Consider the following 22,269-nt stretch of genomic DNA (forward strand, 5'->3'; position numbering starts at 1 on the left):
ACTAGTTTCAGGTTTTTTGGGTCACATCAGGATGGGAACTTAAGTATGCATTTCTCTAGATTTAATTTTTTAAAATGTTTTATTTGCCCTCAAAACATTCTCGACTTTTGGGTGTTTCATTGTAGTACTTAACTCCACACATCAAAACTAACATCTGGTCTAGTCTGAGTGCACAGCCAGATCAATTGACTAATCAAGCTTCACAATTGCTCTGTCTCCTCTTTAGATATAACGTCATCTTTCTGTGATGACCTAGCACAATTAACTGGGATGTAATAATCTCTAAATAGGATTGTTGATTTAAAGTTATTCCAGATCGACTCTACTTAATATCTAAACCAATATATTTAAAAGCCTGACTCCCAATTTTACATTCTACTCTAATCTTAATAACACATTTCTCAAATTCTGCAGTACCATCCCATAAGAAATCATCAACATGCACCATGAAGATGTCTGAAAGTTTCCCTCTAAACCAATAAAATGTTGAGGGATCTGCTTTTAGTCAAACACAACCTATTTTCAGCAAAACATTTCTCACTGAAAATTACCACACCGTGGAAGTATCATTCAGGCCACTGACACATTTGTTTAGTTTCCATAGTTTCCCTTCTGCATCTGCTATCTCTTTGGGCAGTTTCAGGAAAATGTCTCTCTGTAAAGTATCGCCCTGCATGAATGCAGCTTTTATGTCGATTGATCTACGCTCCCATGAATATGTGGCCAAAAAAGCTAAAAGATTTTCAAGATTATTTTCCAGCTGTGGGAAAATACACTCTTAACATCTGTATCACCCAGTTGCTCTTCAAAACCCCTAGCAACTAGCCTCACTTTAGCCTGCAAGGACTATTTCAGTATAAATCCACCTGTGTGACAAGGCTGGTTGCCCCTTATCTGGTACCTCAGAATAAACTCCAAACTCTCTCCAACTAACTAATTCCTTTTGTATTGCCTAGCATTAGTTTATTCTCAAGTTTCTTGACAGCCATGAAAACTTCACAGTCATGAGGACTTCTGCTTCTAGTTCTGTTCTGAAGTCGTCATTTCCATGTGTAATCTGTTCAAGCTACAGCCTCTACTTGCACTTTTATGCCTGTTACTCGTGGGGTACTGCAAGGATCAATGCTGGAGCCACAGCTGTTCACAATCTATATAAACAATTGGATGTGGAGACTAAATGTCACATTTCCTAACCTGATGACATAAAACTAGGTGGGAATGTAAGTTGTGAGAAGGATGCAAGCAGGCCTCAAGAGGACTCGGACAGGCTAAATGAATAGACAAGAACATGGCACATGGAATATAATGTGAATGTGTGACGTTATCCACTTTGGTAGGAGAAAGATAGAGTATTTCTTAAATGGTGAGAGGTTGGGAAGTGTTGATGTCCAAAGGGACCTGGGTATCTTTGTTCATGAGTCACTAAAAACTTGCATGCAGGTGCAGCAAGCAATTAGGAAAGCAAATGGTATGTTGGCCTTCATCACAAGGGGTTTTGAGTACAGGAGTAAAGAAGCCTTGGTGAGATCACACGTGGAGTATTGTGTACAGTTTTGGTCTCCTCATCAAAGGAAGGATTTACTTGCCATTGAAGGAGTGCAACGAAGGTTCACCAGACTAATCTCTGGGATGGCAGGATTGTTTTATGAGGAGAGACTGAGGAAACAGGGCCTGTATTCTCTAGATTTTCGAAGAACAAGAGTTAATCTCATTGAAGCTTAATGTTTTTACAGGGTGTGACAGAGTGAATGTAGATAGGATCATTCCCCTGGCTGGTGAGTCTAGAACCAGGGGACAAAGTCTCAGAATAAGGGGTAGGTCATTTAAGACTGAGGGGGAATTTCTTCACTCAGAGGGTGATTTTTGGAATTCTTGACCCTATAGGGCTGTGAAAGCTCGATCAATGAGCATATTCAAGACAGAAATCGATGGATTTCTGGATACTAATGACATCAAGGGATATGGGGAAAGCGCAGTAAAGTGGTGTTGAGTTAAACGATCAGCCATGATCTAATAAAATGGCGCAGCAGGCTCATCGGGCTGAATGGTCTACTCCTATGTTCCTTCTTCTGAGAGATCTCCCTCTCGCACTATAGGAGGCTCTTTCTCCAGTACGTGATCGTTTTCTAACACGTGTCATTTCCAGACCCACTATCAGAACTTGCACTGCATTTTTGTATTCTCCACTCTTTCACCCCATTCTGCCAGTCCATGGACCTTACTTCTTGGTCACCATTCTTAACATTCAACCAACATTTAAACTTGCCAGTAGCCTTTCCTACACGTCCCACAATTATTGCATCTATCCATTCACTTGACCCCTCTGGAACATATGTCATCCGAGTATACGCTCTGGGCAATTGCCCTTTGGATTCAATAGCTCTGTCTTGTGCGGCATGAGCACTCTCATTACCACTACCCAGCCCTTGATCTACCAGATTCAGAACTTTCATCACAAAATACATGAGCATTTGAAGTACAAGGCATCTTTTTTCCTTCTATCAGCTGCTCAGAGTCTGAGATTTTGTAATTAATCCCAATTAATTGTGACAGATGAACCTTAACAGTTTAATTGTCATGTTTGATAAGTACTGTTTTACCATCATGACCTTTACCCTACCTGGGCCTTTCCATTCCCTAAGACCTGCTCTTTTATAATGCAAGAAATCTCCTGAATTAAATTGTGCTTTAAATGGTCTTATATGATGCCTCAGAGCTCTCCAAACTTTTTCAGATTCGATGAAAGCACGTCTCCCTGCAGATAAAATTGAACTAAATGTAGTACCTTTAGCAAGCAGAAGTACTACTGCACAGCACAGAAGGCAATTTGGGATTTCACCCATAGACCAATTGACAGCGACTATACCCTCCAATTATCTGATATGAATTCTTTGCATGAACCACCTATGCCAGGGTAGATGTCAACTTGCAGTCTGGTTGATCAGATAATATTTTATGCAGAATTTCATTGAACACCACCTGATTCCTTTCAGAGTCCATTGCTGAAAAAACTTTCAGCTACAGTATTCATGACCATAATGTTCACATTTACATACGTCTCTGAACTTGCCACTGGCAAATTCCCCTCCATTATCAGTCAGAAGCTAAGCCGGTGCCCCAAGTCTGGTCCCTATCCAATTCTCCATGATTTTGTCCATCATCACCCTTTTGTCCCTACCATGTATTATTCCACAAAGACTAAATCTGGTTGCCATATCTATAAAATGTAGAATGAAAATATTTCTGCCTTTGTCCCATACTTTTAGATCCGTGGCAACTACCTTGTTAAAGTCACATGCCAATGGAAGGCTTACAACAAGACGTGGCGGCATCCTCTGATACTTTTTTTTTTACAGATTTCACACTTCTCACTAATCTCATCTATTAGCCTTGTATATTCTTCATCAACCACACCTGCATCCTTTAGCAGGCATCAAGGTTTTTAATCTTTGACCGTATGGTCAGCAAACTGTCTATGTAACCTGAAGACAATTTACTTTTTTCTCTCTGACTTTTATCATCTGATGCTATTAATATTTGTCTAACACTCTGATGAGAAACATCAAGTTTTATTAAGGGGATACAATAATGTCCTGATTGGAGCTGCAGTTTACCCACTGACTTTCCAAAAATAATTGCCTTATCATGCTCCATGCTCTCTTTAGCAATATCAATGTATTGTCATCAAACCTAAAGCATGTAGTACTTTTATACTCCTTAACCTTGCATCAATCCTTGCTACTTAGTGAATCTAGATAACATTTTAACCAATCTGTTCCACATGCTGATGTGCAAGCACTATCTAACACAGCACAGTTGAACGAGTCCACAACTAACATACTTATCACTGAACTAAAACTCGTGAACCAGTACAATTCGTTCGGATTCATCATTATCTTCATCTTGTGCCTCAGAATTCTCTGTGTTATGTGTCATTTAGAGGACTCTGCCTCTCCGCTTTGGGCAGTTCATCGCATAATACTTCTGAGTCACACCTGAAGCACCTATTAACAGTACCTTGAGCATTCCTGGAATTCATTCACCTATTATTGCTGTTCCAATTCTATCTTCTTCTGTAATAGCCGAATCTAATAAAGGTGCTTTTATCCTCCTTCTGCCTGTCTGTAACCCTTCCATTGAACTGACACCTGTGTCCAGTATCTGGACCATTTTGAAATCAGCAATCATTGACTCCTTTATACTTTGTGTCATGTAGAATGTCCCATTTGTTCCACCAAGGCTGCAAGAAATGAATGTTTCCCCAGGATATTTTCAAGGCAGCAGACATCTGATCCAACATGGAATCTCTCTCCGAAAAACAAACACCAGTTAGAACCAGAAGCCTGTCCATATGTGACACATTAGCACAATCAAGTAATTTAAATGCTAGCACTGAACCAGGGATCTCTAAATTGGATTTCCTCAAACTTTTATACAATCTGTTCAAGTCCAAGATATATTCCTCCATTGAATAACCAGCTATTTTCCAAAATCTATCAAAGACTGACCATGTCTCATAGGCATTTAACAGATCATCATTCTTGTAAATTTCATCGAAGAACTGTAATAGAAGATCAAAACCTTCATCAGTATCCAAATGATGGGCATCCAGCTCACAAAATACTTTATTTCTGATTTTAATTCTAGTAGGAAGCGGCAATGCCAAGCCCATACCTTATTTCCATAACCCATGCACAAAGTCTTCCACTGGTCATATGGTTCAGACTCCGAGCATATTCGAGGGTAATCATACCCCAACAATTTACACTTGCTTTCTGCCATTTCTCACAATGGCTACTAGGATTGCTGTCTTTTTTTTTTAAGCTTCCAAACTTCACCTTTAGGCAACTACCCTCTGCTACCATGTTATATTTCGAAAGCCAGTAGGTGAAGTATAGTACTGGAGCCAATCTTCACAGTCTTATTTAGAGTGAAGCATTACAAGCTTTCACCTCAATCTCCACCACCCCACAGTTTCAGTAAGCGTCTAGGCCCATCACGTGCGTACAATTAATGTACAATTAACAGCAGCAGCCAATTATAATAGAGCAATAAATCTAACTCCTCTTACTCCTTTAACAGACTTCCCAATTTATCCCAGAGAAACTAAAATTGCTCATTACAATCACATTTGATCTCTCAACTGCTTTCTTTATTTGAATATTATGTTCCAGATCTAATCTTCATTCTTGACCTGGCATTTAAATAGATCCCAATAGTTAGCTCCTCCCCTGGTAAAATCACTTACTTCAATCTTGTAAAATTTGGCCCTCTGTTACTTGTGTTCGGTATTATGTGGCATCTGTTACTCCATTCTCTAGCCGGAGTTATTTACTCATTGTCATATTCTTATACTCTGCACACTTTCTTGTTGTATCATTGTCTGCACTCAAATTGTCAGCTAGTATCCCCTTCTCTGTCCAATAACATGTGGCGTCTCCATTTTCCAGTTTCAGCATTTATCTCCTCTACTTTTCAATCCACTCTGTTTCTCCCTCATCTTGTTTTTTTAAATCCTCCCCACAGACAAAGAGCTAAATGGTTTTGCCTTAACAACCTGATTCATATTGGTAATCTACCAATCCATAACAATTAGCATATGCCAGACTACTGTGCCCAATCAGTGGACGAGTGAACTTTAAAAAATCCTCCTGTAGTAATACCAATAAGCCTGGATTTAAGTAAAATTACAATTTTGCAGAAAAATTAGATTGACTCCTCAAAATCATAAACGTGTACAGTAAAGTAGGAACAGAATTAACTTAAAATGTTAAATTATCCTTATTGTTTTCGTTCAATATACTTTCTATACTCAATGAAGTACAGTAATATTATTTCCAAGTTTCAGTCTGATTATTATTAATCACTACTATTTGTAATCAAAACAGCCAGGCATTGAACCCCACGACAGCAACAGATAGGTGATGAAGGAAAATAAATAATAAATTAAGCAACTGTAATAATGGTTAGTCATTATAACTACCAAAATGTTATTTGAATAACTTAACAATAAGTGTTCAAATGCCTGTGACATTGACATGGTGGCACAAGAAAAGGAACCAATGCATGCATGTGATAAGGATTTATTTGAGGGATTTATGAATGCTTCTAAGAAAATCCAATAATGTCCAATTCTATAATATGATGTGCATGACGCAATCCAAGGATCAAAAGCAAGCCTGTGAAGCTCTGATGTGCCCTGTACTGTCGCCCATTAAAATTAAATCTTAAATAAAAATCTAAATGAGAAAATAATCTTTCATAAAAAGAAAAACAATTTTTACTAATCAAAACATCTGTCTACAGCTCCAGTGACTCTACAGTACCTGGGCGAAAGGCTATCTTAATTTTTGTGAATGCCTCATTGCAGTCTGCCAAGAGGTACTTTGCCTTCCGATGATAAATCCTCACCACCCCTAAAAGTAGGTGTCCTGAAGTTCTCAGCGCTATTTTAACCTAAAGAGGGGACATAAATATGACTACAAATTTATTTTTCCGTACAGTAAAGCTCTAATTTATCATACAGCCTAGACTTATTTGTGTACTTCCCATAGTTCTCTGTATATTTTAAAGTAATTTCTATGCATCGCTAAAAATGTACATCACGTCACCTATTTTTGGCACTCACTGGAGTCTCCCATCAATGTTTAGCAAATTTTAGTCCCTCCGTATGTCCTAATCAAGGTCTAATAAATTCTGATAACATTTTGCTTTAAAAGGTACAGTCAATCTTTAAATGGACTTTTAGCAGGGTCGTAGGATAGCAATGAGGAATGGGGACCCCGGCTGATTTCCCCTCTTTGTAACCCTGGGGATCTGAGGCCAATAGTAAAACCCTTACCATTGCCCTAACTGACATCAACTAATTCATCACAGGCTTGGAACCCTCCTGATTTTTATGGTCCAACAACTCATTTGATAAACTCACTGGGCTATCGGGGAGCTTTCATCTGTCTGATCCTTTAACACACAGTGGCGCAGTGGTTAGCATCGCAGCCTCACAGCTCCAGCGACCCGGGTTCGATTCTGGGTACTGCCTGTGTGGAGTTTGCAAGTTCTCCCTGTGTCTGCGTGGGTTTCCTCCGGGTGCTCCGGTTTCCTCCCACATGCCAAAAGACTTGCAGGGTGATAAGTTAATTGGCCATTATAAATTGCCCCTAGGGAAATATAGGGACAGGTGGGGATGTGGTAGGAATATGGAATTAGTGTGGGATTAGTATAAATGGGTGGTTGATGGTCAGCACAGACTCGGTGGGCCGAAGGGCCTGTTTCAGTGCTGTATCTCTAAACTAAACTAAAACTAAAATGACTTAAGGCTCTTTCCCAAAAAGCTCCTCACAGCAACTGGCCTTGACGGTTTATACATTGTTGTAAGGGTGAATCTAACAAAAGTCAATCAGTACAAAACAGTTTAATTTTCTTGTCTTTATGCCTCATTTGGTGTTTAACTGAACTTTTACATCATTCCATAAACTTTGGTGACTACGAGGTGGTCTATATGTGCCAATAAAATTCATGCATTGATTTTCATCTTCCATTAGCTAATTTTGCTACATTATGTGATTAAGAAGTGAAAATGGTATTTTAAATCTTGTGCCCAAAGGAGAAATAGTGTATTTTAACCCACCAATTTAATAGGAATCTGGAACAATTCATAAGAGCTATTTTAGGACATGCAAACTCCTTTCTTTCTCGCTAATGTACAGAACTGATTATTAGCAATAATAAAATATTTTACCCAGGCCAAAAACATTCACTTCATATATAAGCATTCATATAAGTAAACATACAGCATGTACTGTGTATTCCACTGGATGTTTGATAACCTGCAGTGTAGTTAAATGTCAAAAAGCCAGCCAACTTTCAGGTGCAATTTAGTCCTGTATGGGAGTCAAGAAAATGTGGATCTTATCTAGTCATTGGGCACAATTATAATCCACATATTTGTTTTAAGAAATTAAAGTCCTTGTAACATTGCAAAGAGGAACTCTGTAACTCTGTCCCAGGCAAGAATCCAGTCCCTCCTCTGCATCATTACCAGCCTCTGGTGGGAGATGACACACAAAGGCCATCTACGTCCAACACCTCTAGAGTCTTGATTGACAGCAATTCTGGGTTGATGAGCTGGGCCACAATCCAGGGGTCAGAGCTTGAGGACACTGAATTAGTATACCCAAATGCACAAGGAATGCATTTCTACTTCCAGTGTCTTGTAAAATACAACTGACTTAGCATCAGTCACAGCAATTTCTTTGAATGTGACAGGAGGTTTACAAAAACATTAAGTGGCAAAATCAACACACAAGACTGAACAATGAAAATACTTGCAATCTGAATATTTACTACAGATGTTTATAGTATCACCTTTAGTAGGTTATTCTATAAACATTATACTCAGCTTTGAACAGAAAATAAAACACAAACCCGAATTAGATGTGAAGAAAGGCTAAACGAACAAGGAAGAATGAGCACTTCCAACCTCTAACTCAGCAGTGGACCTTTCTGGAGAGTAGTCATTTTGAAATGCCCAGGGCTTTGAGAATTTTAGCGTAAACTACTGAACCCTACAGATCACATAACGTGAACTAATTTATGAGCTATTAATTTATAGTTTAACTGGAATTACATTCAAAGTATTAAGCAATTTTATACTATCTTATATAATACTTCAGTGCCTAGCTCATTAAATGCATATTCAGTTACTTTACCTTGGGTGAAATAATGCTTTCCACGGTCGTCTCGAGGTTGCACTCAAACACATGGGCTTTTGTTAGTTTTTTGTCCCAATGGGCGGCAAGCCAAATCTTAGCCAGAGGCCCACGCTTGCTCAAAAATAAGGTAGCATAAAACATCACTGCAGCTGCCACAACTACCACAAGTTAAAGAAAATGCTGGTGAGGGAAAAAACATAGTGAAATATTGCAGAATAATGCATCATATTAGCAACAATACAGTTAGGTGTAAGGATCCTAAATGCACAGTTATATCAAAAAGAATGGCCTCTCTTTTTCATTTCCTGTTCATCATTGGCATGCACATTATATAAACTGTCAGGGCTGACTTGCAATGTATTGGCCATTCTACTCTAAATTTTTTCCAGTAATGTTCGGAACTCTCCAGTTTGTCATTCTGATGGTTTGGTGCTTGGAATCTGATCAGTTTTTCCAGTGCAGTTGCTGGTGATTCAGTGTAAATACTTGCTGCATATGAAGTTTTTTAAATTCTATAGGCAGCTACAGCCATCAGTGTTCACTGATCACAAGCTATTTTTCTCTGTGACACAACTATTACTCCAACAACAGAACTGTACTGCAGTTACTTACACTTGCAACTTTAATTTGGATTGTGAACAAAGAGTGAATACCGAAGTATGGTATTAAACATTGGAGGATACAAACACAGTCACGCAATTTGAAGGTCTTGTCAATCTAAATATTATTCTTGTTTGGGAGGAAGTGGCATAAATATCTATTTTTGACTTTGACTATGTAATCAAAAAAATATAAACATATTAGTAAATGCAAGAATGTTTTCGACACAACAGTCAATCATACTCATCAGTTTCTCAGAAAAAAGACAATTAAAAGAATTATTTTTTATTTTGTATTCAATAGCAACTTCCAAAAGGAAACTGGATAAACACTTGAAGGAGAGAAAATCTGCAGGGCTACAGAGATAAAGCGGGGGAGTGGGACTAATTGGATAGCTCTTTCAAAGAGCCAGCAAAGAAACAATGGGGTAAATGTCCTCCTATGCTATAACTTTATGATTCTACTTTGAATATGATTCTACTTTGAATGCATAAAATTATGCTTAGAATTGGCATTCATTGTAAATATTAGAAAGATTTATCCTCTTGGGAGTTATACAAGGGTGAATCACTCCCCCTACAGAACGTCAAATAAATTGAGAACTCATAACAATGTAAGTTATGCATGGGCTGCTGGAAAAAGGTCCCATGGGTTCAATGTTCTGTCTTCATTCAATACTTTAAAGAACTTATGTAAAAAATACAACATGGAAATAGGCCATACGACCCAACTAGTCCATGTTGGTGTTTATCCTTCAAGTGAGCAGTAGTTCAAATGCCACATGCTTGCTATGTTTACAAATCTCTTTATCCTTCTTTCATTCAACCACCTAACTAAACTCTTCTTAAATGTTGGCATGCTCTCTGCTTCAATCACTAACTCCAGCAGTACATTCCACAGCCTGACAACCCTCTGTGCAAAAATGTTTCTCATGCTCTATGTCTTCAATCTTATAACAAAATCCCTTCTTTCTAAACCCCTCGACCACCGGAAACGGTCTGTTTCTTTCATAATTCCATGTAATCTCCTCTATTCTAATGAGAGCTGTCCCAATTTTTCAAGTCTTTCTTCATTTTTGTATGCCCTCACACCAGGCAGCATCTTACTGATTTCGTGCTGTACCCTCTCTAAAGCCTCAACATCCTCTTACATGGCCGTTCTCGGGCATTGTTTAACCTGCAATGCTCTTCTCACTCTTCCACAGGGCCACTCTCGAGCCTTCATTACTCACAGATCCACTCTCGGGCCTTGTTTTATCCTCAGTCGCTCCCATTGTTCTCCCTCAGGTCCACTGTCAGACTATGTTTTTTCTTGGGTTGATCCTCTCTCTCTCCTGCAAGTCCATTCTTGGGCCTTCCTTTATCTCCAGACTCTCCTCTCGCACTCCCAGAGATCCATTCTAGGGCCAACCATTATCCTCAGCTCTGCTCTCAGTTCTTATTTTATAGAGGGCCGCGCCTCTTGCTCTCCCACAAATCCACTATCGGACTTTTTGTATCCAGAGTTACATCTCTCATTCTAACACAGGTCCACTCTTGAGCCTGGTTTTAACCTGGGTTGTTCCTCTCACAATCCCACAGATTCTGTCTCAGGCCTTCATCTTCCCTCAGTTGCACCACTCATTCTTCCACAGGTCCTCTCTCAGGGCCGTGTTTTATCTTCAGTCGTTCCAATCGCTCTTCTGCAGGTCCTTCTCAGGCTTTGTTTTATCCTCAGTGTATCCTCTCGCTCACCCACAGATCTGCCCTCAGGTGTTTCATTATTCTGGATTGCTCCTCTGGATCTCCCACAGGACCACACACGGGACTTGTTTTATCCTCAGTTGATCCTCTGCCTGTCCCATAGGTTCTCTCTCAGGATTTTCTTTTCTCTCAGTTGCTCTTCTTGTTCTCCCCCAGTCTGATCTTGGTCTATTTTCATCCTCGGTCGATCCTCTTCCTCCCCGCAGTCCAGTCTCAGGCATTATTTTATTCTCGGTTACTCCTCACGTTCTCCCACAGGCCCATTTTCAAGGCATGTTTTATCTTTGGCCATTCCGCTCGCACTCCTGCAGATCTGCTCTTGGGCGGCACAGTGGCGCAATGGTTAGCACCGCAGCCTCACAGTTCCAGCGACCCGGGTTCGATTCTGGGTACTGCCTGTGTGGAGTTTGCAAGTTCTCCCTGTGTCTGCGTGGGTTTCCTCCGGGTGCTCCGGTTTCCTCCCACAGCCAAAAGACTTGCAGGTTGATAGGTAAATTAGCCATTATAAATTGCCCCTAGTATAAGTAGGTGGTAGGGCAATATAGCGACAGGTGAGGATGTGGTAGGAATATGGGATTAGTGTAGGGTTAGTATCAATGGGTGGTTAATGGTCGGCACAGACTCGGTGGGCCGAAGGGCCTGTTTCAGTGCTGCATCTCTAAATCAAAATCCTTCCTATAGTGTGGAACCCTAAACTGCAGACGGCATATCTACTGTGATCTAACTAAGTTTTTATATAGATTCACAATTACATTATAGCTGCTACATTCTATACCTCTTGCAATAAACACAGAATTCCATTTTTTTTTACTGCTTTATCTACTTGTGGTGCTGCGGAATGTCTTCTGAACCAATGCGAACACCCATCACCACATTCCCTCTGTTCTTCTGTATCACCCAACCTTCCAATAATTATTACATTTTTTCCTACCAAAATGTACCAACTTAAAATCACAAGCATTGAACTCCATCTGCCATTTTTTTTCTCATTCTAACATCTTACCAATATTTCCCTGCAGCTTCCTTTGCTCCAAAGAACAATTTACTATGCCTATTTTAGTCCTGTCTGCAAATTTGCACACTATGCCCTCCAGCCCAATATCCAATTCATTGGTGTATACACTGAACAGAAGCAGTTACAAACCAGATTCCTTTGAGTTTGCTACAATGTTTCAACCATAGATTAACTGCCCTTAATTCTTCATTTCCTCCTTTCTAATCAGTTTTTAGTCCAACTTCCTGATATGCATAATCCTTATTCGCTAATAGCTTTCTATGTATTACCTTGTCAAACGTTTTCTGAAATCTGTGTACAGTGCATTCTGTAATTAAAGACACCTTCAGCCAGACTTTGCTGAAACAATAACAATGGGCTGGGTTTTAAAGGCCCTCCGATGCCGGGAATGGTGGCAGAGGGGCAATGAAGATAGGAATGGAGCAGGCCCACCACCGACCCCGACAGGCCCCGTACCAATCTCAGCGGCGAGGCCTCGTGGCAGCCGCCCCGCCGCTCGGCAACAGGACCCGAACTAAAATATGTAAATGGCTACTTACTGCTAATGAATTTGCAGGCCGCAGCGATTCTGACAGCAGGTTGGTGTCTTCATTCCTGCGACCAACAATGCTGCATCTTCGAATCCCCGTTCAGGAAAATGAGACGTGACTCCTGTGGGAAGGGGTAAAGGACAAAGGTTCCGAACTTTGTGTGTGGAGGGGGAGGGGAAGGTCGGGGGTGTCAAATTTTCACATTAGGTATTCTGGGGGGTGGTAGAAAGGGCAGGAATGATGTGTATTGCCATTGTAGGGGGGGGTGGTGGGAGAGGGCATGGAAAACTTATTTTATTCATTTTTTTAAATTTAACATCCACTGCACCTTTAAATTTAAAATGCTCATTGAGGAATGCAAGCCCTTTAAAAATGGCACCTGCGTATTGGCACCAAACGCCATTGCTGGCTCGCCCACCCCCTCTATGTCATCAGTGGGGTGGGAGGGCTTATACCGCAGCCAAGCTAATGAGCTGCCGCGTTTGGAATCGCAGTGGCTCCACGACGTGGGCCCCATGCCTGCGGGCTGCATTTTATTATGCCCGCTGCCTATTTTGGCAGCAGACTCTTAAAATGCAGCCCAATGTCTCAACTGTGCACGTCCTTATTAGTGCGCAAATTAGCCAGCAAATTGTAACGAGGAACAAATACCCTCATGAATTGCGAACCACGAATTGTGAATCACTCCAGCAAAATCTGGCCCGCTGTGGTACAAGATTTTTTTCACATATATGTTTGAGATAAGGTGAATTGGGAACTTTTCCTGGAATATTTCTTTAAAAAGTGATTATTCTGTAAATATTATAAATAACATTGAATTGAGTTTGGGGCAGCAGCGTTCTTACACCACAAAACTTTGTTGTTGAATCCAATTCAAATTGATAGGATGAAGGACTTTTCTCTCAGTTGACTGTAAAAACCTTAAGCAAAATAAGTTTGGGCCAATTACGAGTTGACACAAATCTGCCACACAAAATGTTTGATAATTCAGCACAATTTGGCAATCTCAATCAGAGTAAGGTTTTCCTTCTAATCTAGAGTATTAGTTCTAAAAATGTTTTAGTGAGCACATTATCACATTATAATTCAATGGTGCATAAATGTTGGTTTTAACTCCTACTTCCAAAACAAACTGCCTTCCACAGACAGCAACAATCAGTCAAGCTAAATTTATATTATTTTAAACGCACCACATGTATATGTTTAGCTATAATATTTTACATTTTTACACCAGCATGTGCTTCCTAACAACTTTAGCATTAAAGATTCCTAGGTCCGTATTTATAATAGAAACTATTGATGTAAACTGGTCAAGCTATTATACCCTCCCTGCAGTGGGTATAAGACCTCTCTGGTCCAATTATCCCCCAGGCTCTAACCCCACTTCACTTGAGCACTTAGGCCTTCACTCTCTAACCATAATGCGAGATTGACTATGTCTATATTATATTAAAAATACATTTGCATGCACTCCTATTTATAAAGCCTTTGCTCCAGTTGTCACATTTTTGTCATAATCTTGATAAACATTTCTCTATATGTATGGAAGTACAATTGTAACATTGTCACACTGTAAACTGAATCTTCCCATCAGTGGTGGAACTATGGTGCCTCAGTTTTGCACCTAACTCCTCAGCTTGTACTGCAGAAAAACTCATATGCTCCAACCAACTCTATTTCCCAAATTACGTACGTTTTGATACTTAACTGTCAATATAAAATCAAAATTATCTTATAGTAAGAACAGACCATGTGACTTAAAAATGAGTCCAATTTATGCCTGCATGCCCTGGTCCAATTAATCCCCCACCCTCAAATACCTGAAGGCAAACTCAATCTTGGCTCTCCATGTACAACTTAGCAGCAGCTTGAGTAGTACACATATAATAATCCAAATATGGATAAATATACCACCTCAGGTGCTCTGTGAATTGATGGCCCAGGTCAAAAGACTGTAAAGGCTGCTTCAGGAGTGTAGGGCTCAGGTTGCAGTGATATGAGAGATAGCTAAGGCAACCAGATGTTTGTCGGCCTCAGATGAGTGCGGTGAGCGACAAGGCTAACTGCCTTGGAAATGGAATAAAGAGAATTCATTGATGTGTTAAATACAGTACAGGTACGTTCCACAGTGTGACAGAATTAGCATGATGGAAATAGCATGACAAGAAGTGACTAAACAGGAAGTACATACATACACAAAACCTTTGCTACATTATGGATGTATATACACATATAATCACAAAAATATTTTAAAGTATATCATAATGGAACCAAATTGGAAGCACTGTCCCTCTGCTTTCAGCCCCATATCAAAATGTAAGCATATAACCTAGGCAGGCACTCAAGTGTAGTACTGATGGGAGTACTTCACTGTTACAGGTGTCACCTATTGAATGAGATGTTAAATCTAGTAACTGTTTGCCTATTCTGATGTATTTTTAAAGATCCCATGACACTTGAAGAACTGCACATTACCTTAGTCCTCAACCAACATCACCAAAAGAATTTCACATCAAAAGCTGTTGAGATGTTATTAGTGCAAAATGGCTTAAATATTTACTTACATAACAGTCATTGCATTTCAAAAGTAATTTTCTTTGTAAAGCACTTTGAAAGATTTTGATGTGGTAATATGCCATATCACTTTAAGCAGTACATGTAAGCACTTAGGAGAAAATTACCTTATCAAGGGATTCAGATACAACCTTCAGTGACATTCTGTTCTTGTAATCTTAACTACTACTATCTAATGCACAGCCTTGCACCAGTCTCTGTATATAACTTTCATAATGTCTCCAATTTAATATAATGGAATGATTCAAAAATTACTGGTACAACTGCCATTAGACTGTCATTTTTTTTTACACGAGTGTTATATATTGCCAGATATTACGGCATCCTACTTGCAATCTGAGGACTGTAACTATGGTTGGAGTACACAAGAATTAGGAGCAGGAGTAGGCTATTCAGCCCCTGGTGCCTGCTCCACCATTTGAGAAGATCATGACTGATCTAATTGTGGCCTCAACTCCACTTTCCTGTCTGCCCCCCTAACCCTTGACTCCCTTGTCAATCAAAACTCTATCTAACTCAGCCTTGAATATATTCAATGACCCAACCTCTACAGCTTTCTGGGGAAGAGAACTGCACAGACTAACAACCATCTGAGATAAAACATTTCTCTTCATCTCAGTCTTAAATGTGGAGACCCCTAATTTTTAAATAGTGTCCTTTAATTCTAGACTCCACCACATGGGGAAACATCCTCTCAGCATCCACCCTGTTAAGTGCTCTCAGGATCTTATATGTTTCAATATGATCACCTTTCATTCTTCTAAACTCCAATGCAACCAACCTGCTCAACCTTTCCTCATAAGATAACCCTTTCATTCCAGGAATCAGTCGAGTTAACCTTCTTTGAATTGCTTTCAATGCAATGATATCCTTTCTTAAGTAAGGAGGCCAAAATTGTCCTGTACAACTGTAGCAGCATTTCCCTACTTTTATACTCAATTCCCTTGTACTAAACGGCAACATTTCATTTGCCTTCTTAATCACTTGCTATGTCTCTATGATAATGTTTTGTGATACAGAGGACAGCCAGATCCTCTGTACCGGAGAGTTCCACAGTCAATTTCATCACAGTCAAAGTGACGGAAGGTGTCATCAACAGTGCCATCAAGCAGCACTTGCTTAGCAATAACCTGCACAGTGATACCAAGTTTGGGTTCCACCAGGGCCACTCAGCACCTGACCTCATTACAGCCTTGGTTCAAACATGGACAAAAGAGCTGAACTCAAGAGGTGAGGTGAGAGTGACAGCCCTTGACATCAAGGCAGCATTTGACCGACTATGAGCATCAAGGAGCCCTAGCAAAACTGGAGTCAATGGGAATCAGGGGGAAAACTCTCTGCTGGTTAGAGTCATACCGAGCACAAAGGAAGATGGCTGTGGTTGTTGCAGGTCAATCATCTGAGCTCCAGGACATCACTGCAGGAATTCCTCAGGGTAGTGTCCTAGGCCAAACCATCTTCAGCTGTTTCATCAATGACCTTCCTTCAATCATAAGGTCAGAAGTGGGGATGTTCGCTGATGATTGTACAACGTTCAGCACCATTCGCGACTCCTCAAATACTGAAGCAGTCCGTGTAGAAATGCAGCAAGACCTGGACGATATCCAGGCTAGGGCTGATAAGTGGCAAGTAACATTTGCGCCACACAAGTGCCAGGCAATAACCATCTCCAACAAAAGAGGATCTAACCATCGCTCCTTGACATTCAATGGCATTACCATTGCTGAATCCCCCACTATCAACATCCTAGGGGCTACCATTGACCAGAAACTGAACTGGAGTAGCCATATAAATACCGTGGCTACAAGAGCAGGTGAGAGGCTAGGAATCCTGCGGCGAGTAACTCACCTCCTGACTCCCCAAGTCAGGAGTGTGATGGAATACTGTCCACTTGCCTGGATGGGTGCAGCTCCAACAACACTCAAGAAGCTTGACCCCATCCAGGACAAATCAGCCCAGCTGATTGGCAAACCATCCACAAACATTCACTCCCTCCACTTCCAACACACAGTGGCAGCAGTGTGTACCATCTGTAAGATGCATTGCAGCAACGCACAAAGGCTCCTTAGACAGCACCTTCCAAACCCGCGACCTCTACCACCTTGAAGGACAAGAGCAGCAGATGCATGGGAACATCACCACCTGCAAGTTCCCCTCCAAGTCTCACACCATCCTGACTTGGAACTATATCGCCATTTCTTCACTGTCGCTGGGTCAAAATCCTGGAATTCCCTTCCTAACAGCATTGTGGGTGTACCTACCTCACATGGACTACAGCGGTTCAAGAAGGCAGCTCACCACCACCTTCTCAAGGGCAATTAGGGATGGGCAATAAATGCTGGCATAGCCAGTGACGCCCACATCCCATGAATGAATAAAAAAAATTTTCAAATAATATTCTGCTTTTCTATTCTTCCTGCCAAAGTGGACAAGTTCACGTTTTCCCATATTATACTTCATTTGCCAAATTTTTGCCCACTCACAACCTATCCAAATCCTTTGTAGACTCTTTATGTCCTCTTGACAACTTACTTTCCTACCTATCTTTGTGTCATCAGCAATTGTAGCTACCATACATGCGGTCCCTTCATCCAAGTCATTGATAAAGACTAATACTGCGCTTAGTGGGTACTCGCATCAGAGCGAAAGGAGCTGAGGCACTAACACTGTACCCCAAAAATCCCAGACAGTGACACTGTACCCCAAGAGTCCCAGACAGGGATGCTGTATCCAGAGAATCCCAAACAGTGACGCTATACCCAGAGTGTCCAGGTAGTGACACTGTACCCCAAGCATCCTGGGCACTACCACAGTACCCAAAGATCCCAGACAGTGACACTGAATCCCTCCAGAGTGTACCTGGCACTAACACTGTACCCAGAGAGTCCCTGACAGTGACACTATACCCCAACAATCCTGGACAGTGGCACTGTAACCTGAGAATCCTAGACACTAACACTGTACCCCAAGAGTCCCAGGCAGTGGCGCTGTACCCAGAGAGTCCCAGGCAGTGACGCTGTCCCCAGAAAGTCCCAGGCAGTGACGCTGTACCCAGAAAGTCCCAGGCAGTGACGCTGTACCCAGAAAGTCCCAGGCAGTGGCGCTGTACCCAGAGAGTCCCAGGCAGTGACGCTGTACCCAGAAAGTCCCAGGCAGTGACGCTGTACCCAGAAAGTCCCAGGCAGTGACACTGTACCCAGAAAGTCCCAGGCAGTGACGCTGTACCCAGAAAGTCCCAGGCAGTGACGCTGTACCCAGAAAGTCCCAGGCAGTGACACTGTACCCAGAAAGTCCCAGGCAGTGACACTGTACCCAGAAAGTCCCAGGCAGTGACGCTGTACCCAGAAAGTCCCAGGCAGTGACACTGTACCCAGAAAGTCCCAGGCAGTGACACTGTACCCAGAAAGGCACGGGTAGTGACACTGCACCCAGAGAGTCCCGGGCAATGACGCTGTACCCCAACAATCCTGGACAGTGACACTGTAACCTGAGAATCCTGGGCACTAACACTGTACCCCAAGAGTCCCAGGCAGTGACGCTGTACCCAGAAAGTCCCAGGCAGTGACGCTGTACCCAGAGAGTCCCAGGCAGTGACAGTGCACCCAGAGAGTCCCAGGCAGTGGCGCTGTACCCAGAGAGTCCCGGGCAGTGACAGTGTACCCCCAGGCAGTGACACTGTACCCAGAGAGTCCCAGGCAGTGACAGTGCACCCAGAGAGTCCCAGGCAGTGACGCTGTACCCAGAGAATCCCAGGCAATGACGCTGTACCCCAAGCATCCTGGGCACTACCACAATACCCAAGAATCCCAGACAGTGACACTGAATCCCTCCAGAGTGTACCCAGCACTAACACTGTACCCAGAGAGTCCCAGACAGTGACATTATAGCCCAAGAATCCTGGACAGTGACACTGTAACCTGAGAATTCTGGGCACTAACACTGTACCCCAAGAGTCCCAGGCAGTGACGCTGTACCCAGAGAGTCCCAGGCAGTGACACTGTACCCAGAGAGTCCCAGGCAGTGACGCTGTACCCAGAGAGTCACAGGTAGTGACACTATACCCAGAAAGTCATAGGTAGTGACACTATACCCCAAGAGTCCTGGGCAAAGATGGTATACCCCGAGAGTCCCGGGCACTATCACTGTACCCAGAGTGTCCTGGGCAGTGACACTGTACCCAGAGAGTCCCAGGCAGTGACGCTGTACCCAGAGAGTCACAGGTAGTGACACTATACCCAGAAAGTCATAGGTAGTGACACTATACCCCAAGAGTCCTGGGCAAAGATGGTATACCCCGAGAGTCCCGGGCACTATCACTGTACCCAGAGTGTCCTGGGCAGTGACAGTGCACCCCAAATTCTCCAGACTGTAGAAATGTATCCCCGAAATGCCCAAAAATTGCATGGTTACTTTGTGTGGGCAATGGGGTTGCATTGAGAAAGGCCAACAGTGCATTTTATCAGGATCAATGACCAAAATAATAATTGCATCCAACCAGTTTTGCTTCTTGGTTTGCGAATTTGGATCAATTATGGTTGATTACATCGGTCACGAATGCTGCAGCCGGAGTGAGCGACACCGACCCGTGTAACTGTCCTGGGAAAGGTGCCAGACCACTCAAAGTGTTCAGACTCGTAGCATTTCCGCCCGGTTGCACTGATCAAATGCAATGGCTGCCATCATTGACACCTTGGCGCTTTTATTGGAGGAACAGAAGTACGCTTGGCTTCTTTTCATCTGAATAAAAAGGCCAGCAATAATGGTGTGATTCCCTCATTAGAGATTACTCACGCCGGCTGTTGCTCGGGAGCGGTGTGGTTATGCCTCTCCTCTCCCCGGCCAGTGCGGCTACTCCACCCGGACTATTCGCCTCGAGCTGCGCGCCAAAACAAGGCCGCATTCTGATCCCGCGAGACTGAAGGCGGCAGCACGTGGCGGCCCAGTGACGGTTGGAATGGGAGGGCACGCGGGCTGGCGGTTGACCAGAGCGTGCTTAGCGGGCGCGAGGCAGCCACTCAAACCCTGTCCTCACCTCTCTCCACCCCAACTCCACCCCATTCCCGCCAAACCCAACCTCCCACTCCACCCCAAACTCTCTCCCCTACCCCACTCCACCCCAATCCCTCTCCTACCACCCCACTCCACCCCACACCAAACCCAGCTCCCCACTCACCCCATAGCCAACCCAAAGCCAGCCCCCTACTCCACCCCAAACCCTCTCCCCACCCCACTCCACCCCAAACCCTCTCCCCACCCCACTCCACCCCAAACCCTCTCCCCCACCCCACTCCACCCCAAACCCAGCCCCCCACTCCACCCCAAACCCTTTCCCCTACCCCACTCCAACCCAAACCCAGCCCCTCACTCCACCCCAAGCCTTCTCCCCCACCCACCCCACCCCAAATCCTCTCCCCCACCCCAAACCCAGCCCCCAACACCACCCCAAAACCTCTCCCCCACCCCATTCCCCCCAAACCCAACCTCCCACTCCACCCCAAACTCTCTCCCCTAACCCACTCCACCCCAATCCCTCTCCTACCACCCCACTCCACCCCAAACCCAACCCAGCCCCCACTCCACCCCGTACCAAACCCAGCCCCCACTCCAACCCAAACCCAGCCCCCCTCTCCACCTCAAACTCAGCCCCCCACTCACCCCAAACCCAACCCAAACCCAGCCCCCCGCCCCAAACCCAACCCAAAACCAGTCCCCCACTCCACCCCAACCCAAACCCAGCCCCCACTCCACCCCAAACCCAGCTCCCCACTCCACCCCAAACCCAGCCCCCCATTCACCCCAAAGCCAGCCCCCTACTCCACCCCAAACCCAGCCCCCCACTCCACCCCAAACCCAGCCCCCCACTCCACCCCAAACCCTCTCCCCCACTCCACCCCAAACCCAGCCCCCCACTCCACCCCAAATCCTCTCCCCCACCCCACTCCACCCCAAACCCAGCACCCCACTCCACCCCAAACCCTCCCCCACCCACTCCACCCCAAACCCAGCCCCCAACTCCACCCCAAACCCTCTCCTCCATCCCACTCCACCCAAACCCTCTCCTCCACCCCACTCCACCCCAAACACAGCCCCACTCCACCCCAAACACTCTCCCCACTCCACCCCAAACCCTCTCCCCCACTCCACCCCAAACCCTCTCCTCCATCCCACTCCACCCAAACCCTCTCCTCCACCCCACTCCACCCCAAACACAGCCCCACTCCACCCCAAACACTCTCCCCACTCCACCCCAAACCCTCTCCCCCACTCCACCCCAAACCCAGCCCCCCACTCCACCCCAAACCCTCTCCCCCACCCCACTCCAACCCAAACCCAGCCCCCCACTCCACCCCAAACCCTTTCCCCTACCCCACTCCACCCCAAACTCAGCCCCCCACCACCCCAAACCCTTTCCCCCACTCCACCCCAAACCCAGCCCCCCACTCCACCCCAAACCCTCTCCCCCACTCCACCCCAAACCCAGCCCCCCACTCCACCCCAAATCCTCTCCCCCACCCCACTCCACCCCAAACCCAGCACCCCACTCCACCCCAAACCCTCCCCCACCCACTCCACCCCAAACCCAGCCCCCAACTCCACCCCAAACCCTCTCCTCCATCCCACTCCACCCAAACCCTCTCCTCCACCCCACTCCACCCCAAACACAGCCCCACTCCACCCCAAACACTCTCCCCACTCCACCCCAAACCCTCTCCCCCACTCCACCCCAAACCCTCTCCTCCATCCCACTCCACCCAAACCCTCTCCTCCACCCCACTCCACCCCAAACACAGCCCCACTCCACCCCAAACACTCTCCCCACTCCACCCCAAACCCTCTCCCCCACTCCACCCCAAACCCAGCCCCCCACTCCACCCCAAACCCTCTCCCCCACCCCACTCCAACCCAAACCCAGCCCCCCACTCCACCCCAAACCCTTTCCCCTACCCCACTCCACCCCAATCTCAGCCCCCCACCACCCCAAACCCTTTCCCCCACTCCACCCCAAACCCAACCCAAATTGAGCCCCTCACTCCACCCCCAACTCCACCTCAAACCCTCTCCCCCACCCCATTTCACCCCAAACCCAACCCAAATTG

At 44.3% G+C, this 22,269-nt stretch overlaps 1 protein-coding gene across 1 annotated transcript in view; it reads right to left on the reverse strand.

The window, feature by feature from the left end:
• LOC137378522 (double-strand-break repair protein rad21 homolog) overlaps window positions 1-20,007 on the reverse strand; it is an 84,836-nt gene extending 64,829 nt beyond the window's left edge. Inside the window, exons 1-3 of the mRNA XM_068048868.1 lie at window positions 19,964-20,007; window positions 8,709-8,891; window positions 6,327-6,456 (exon numbers count right to left, since the gene is read on the reverse strand). Coding sequence (XP_067904969.1) covers window positions 6,327-6,456; window positions 8,709-8,852 — 274 coding nt within the window. The 5' untranslated portion in view covers window positions 8,853-8,891; window positions 19,964-20,007. The remainder of the gene's footprint in view (window positions 1-6,326; window positions 6,457-8,708; window positions 8,892-19,963) is intronic.
• Between the last annotated feature and the right edge of the window lie 2,262 nt (window positions 20,008-22,269).

Source organism: Heterodontus francisci, chromosome 16, assembly GCF_036365525.1.
Source record: "Heterodontus francisci isolate sHetFra1 chromosome 16, sHetFra1.hap1, whole genome shotgun sequence".
NCBI lineage: Eukaryota > Metazoa > Chordata > Chondrichthyes > Heterodontiformes > Heterodontidae > Heterodontus > Heterodontus francisci.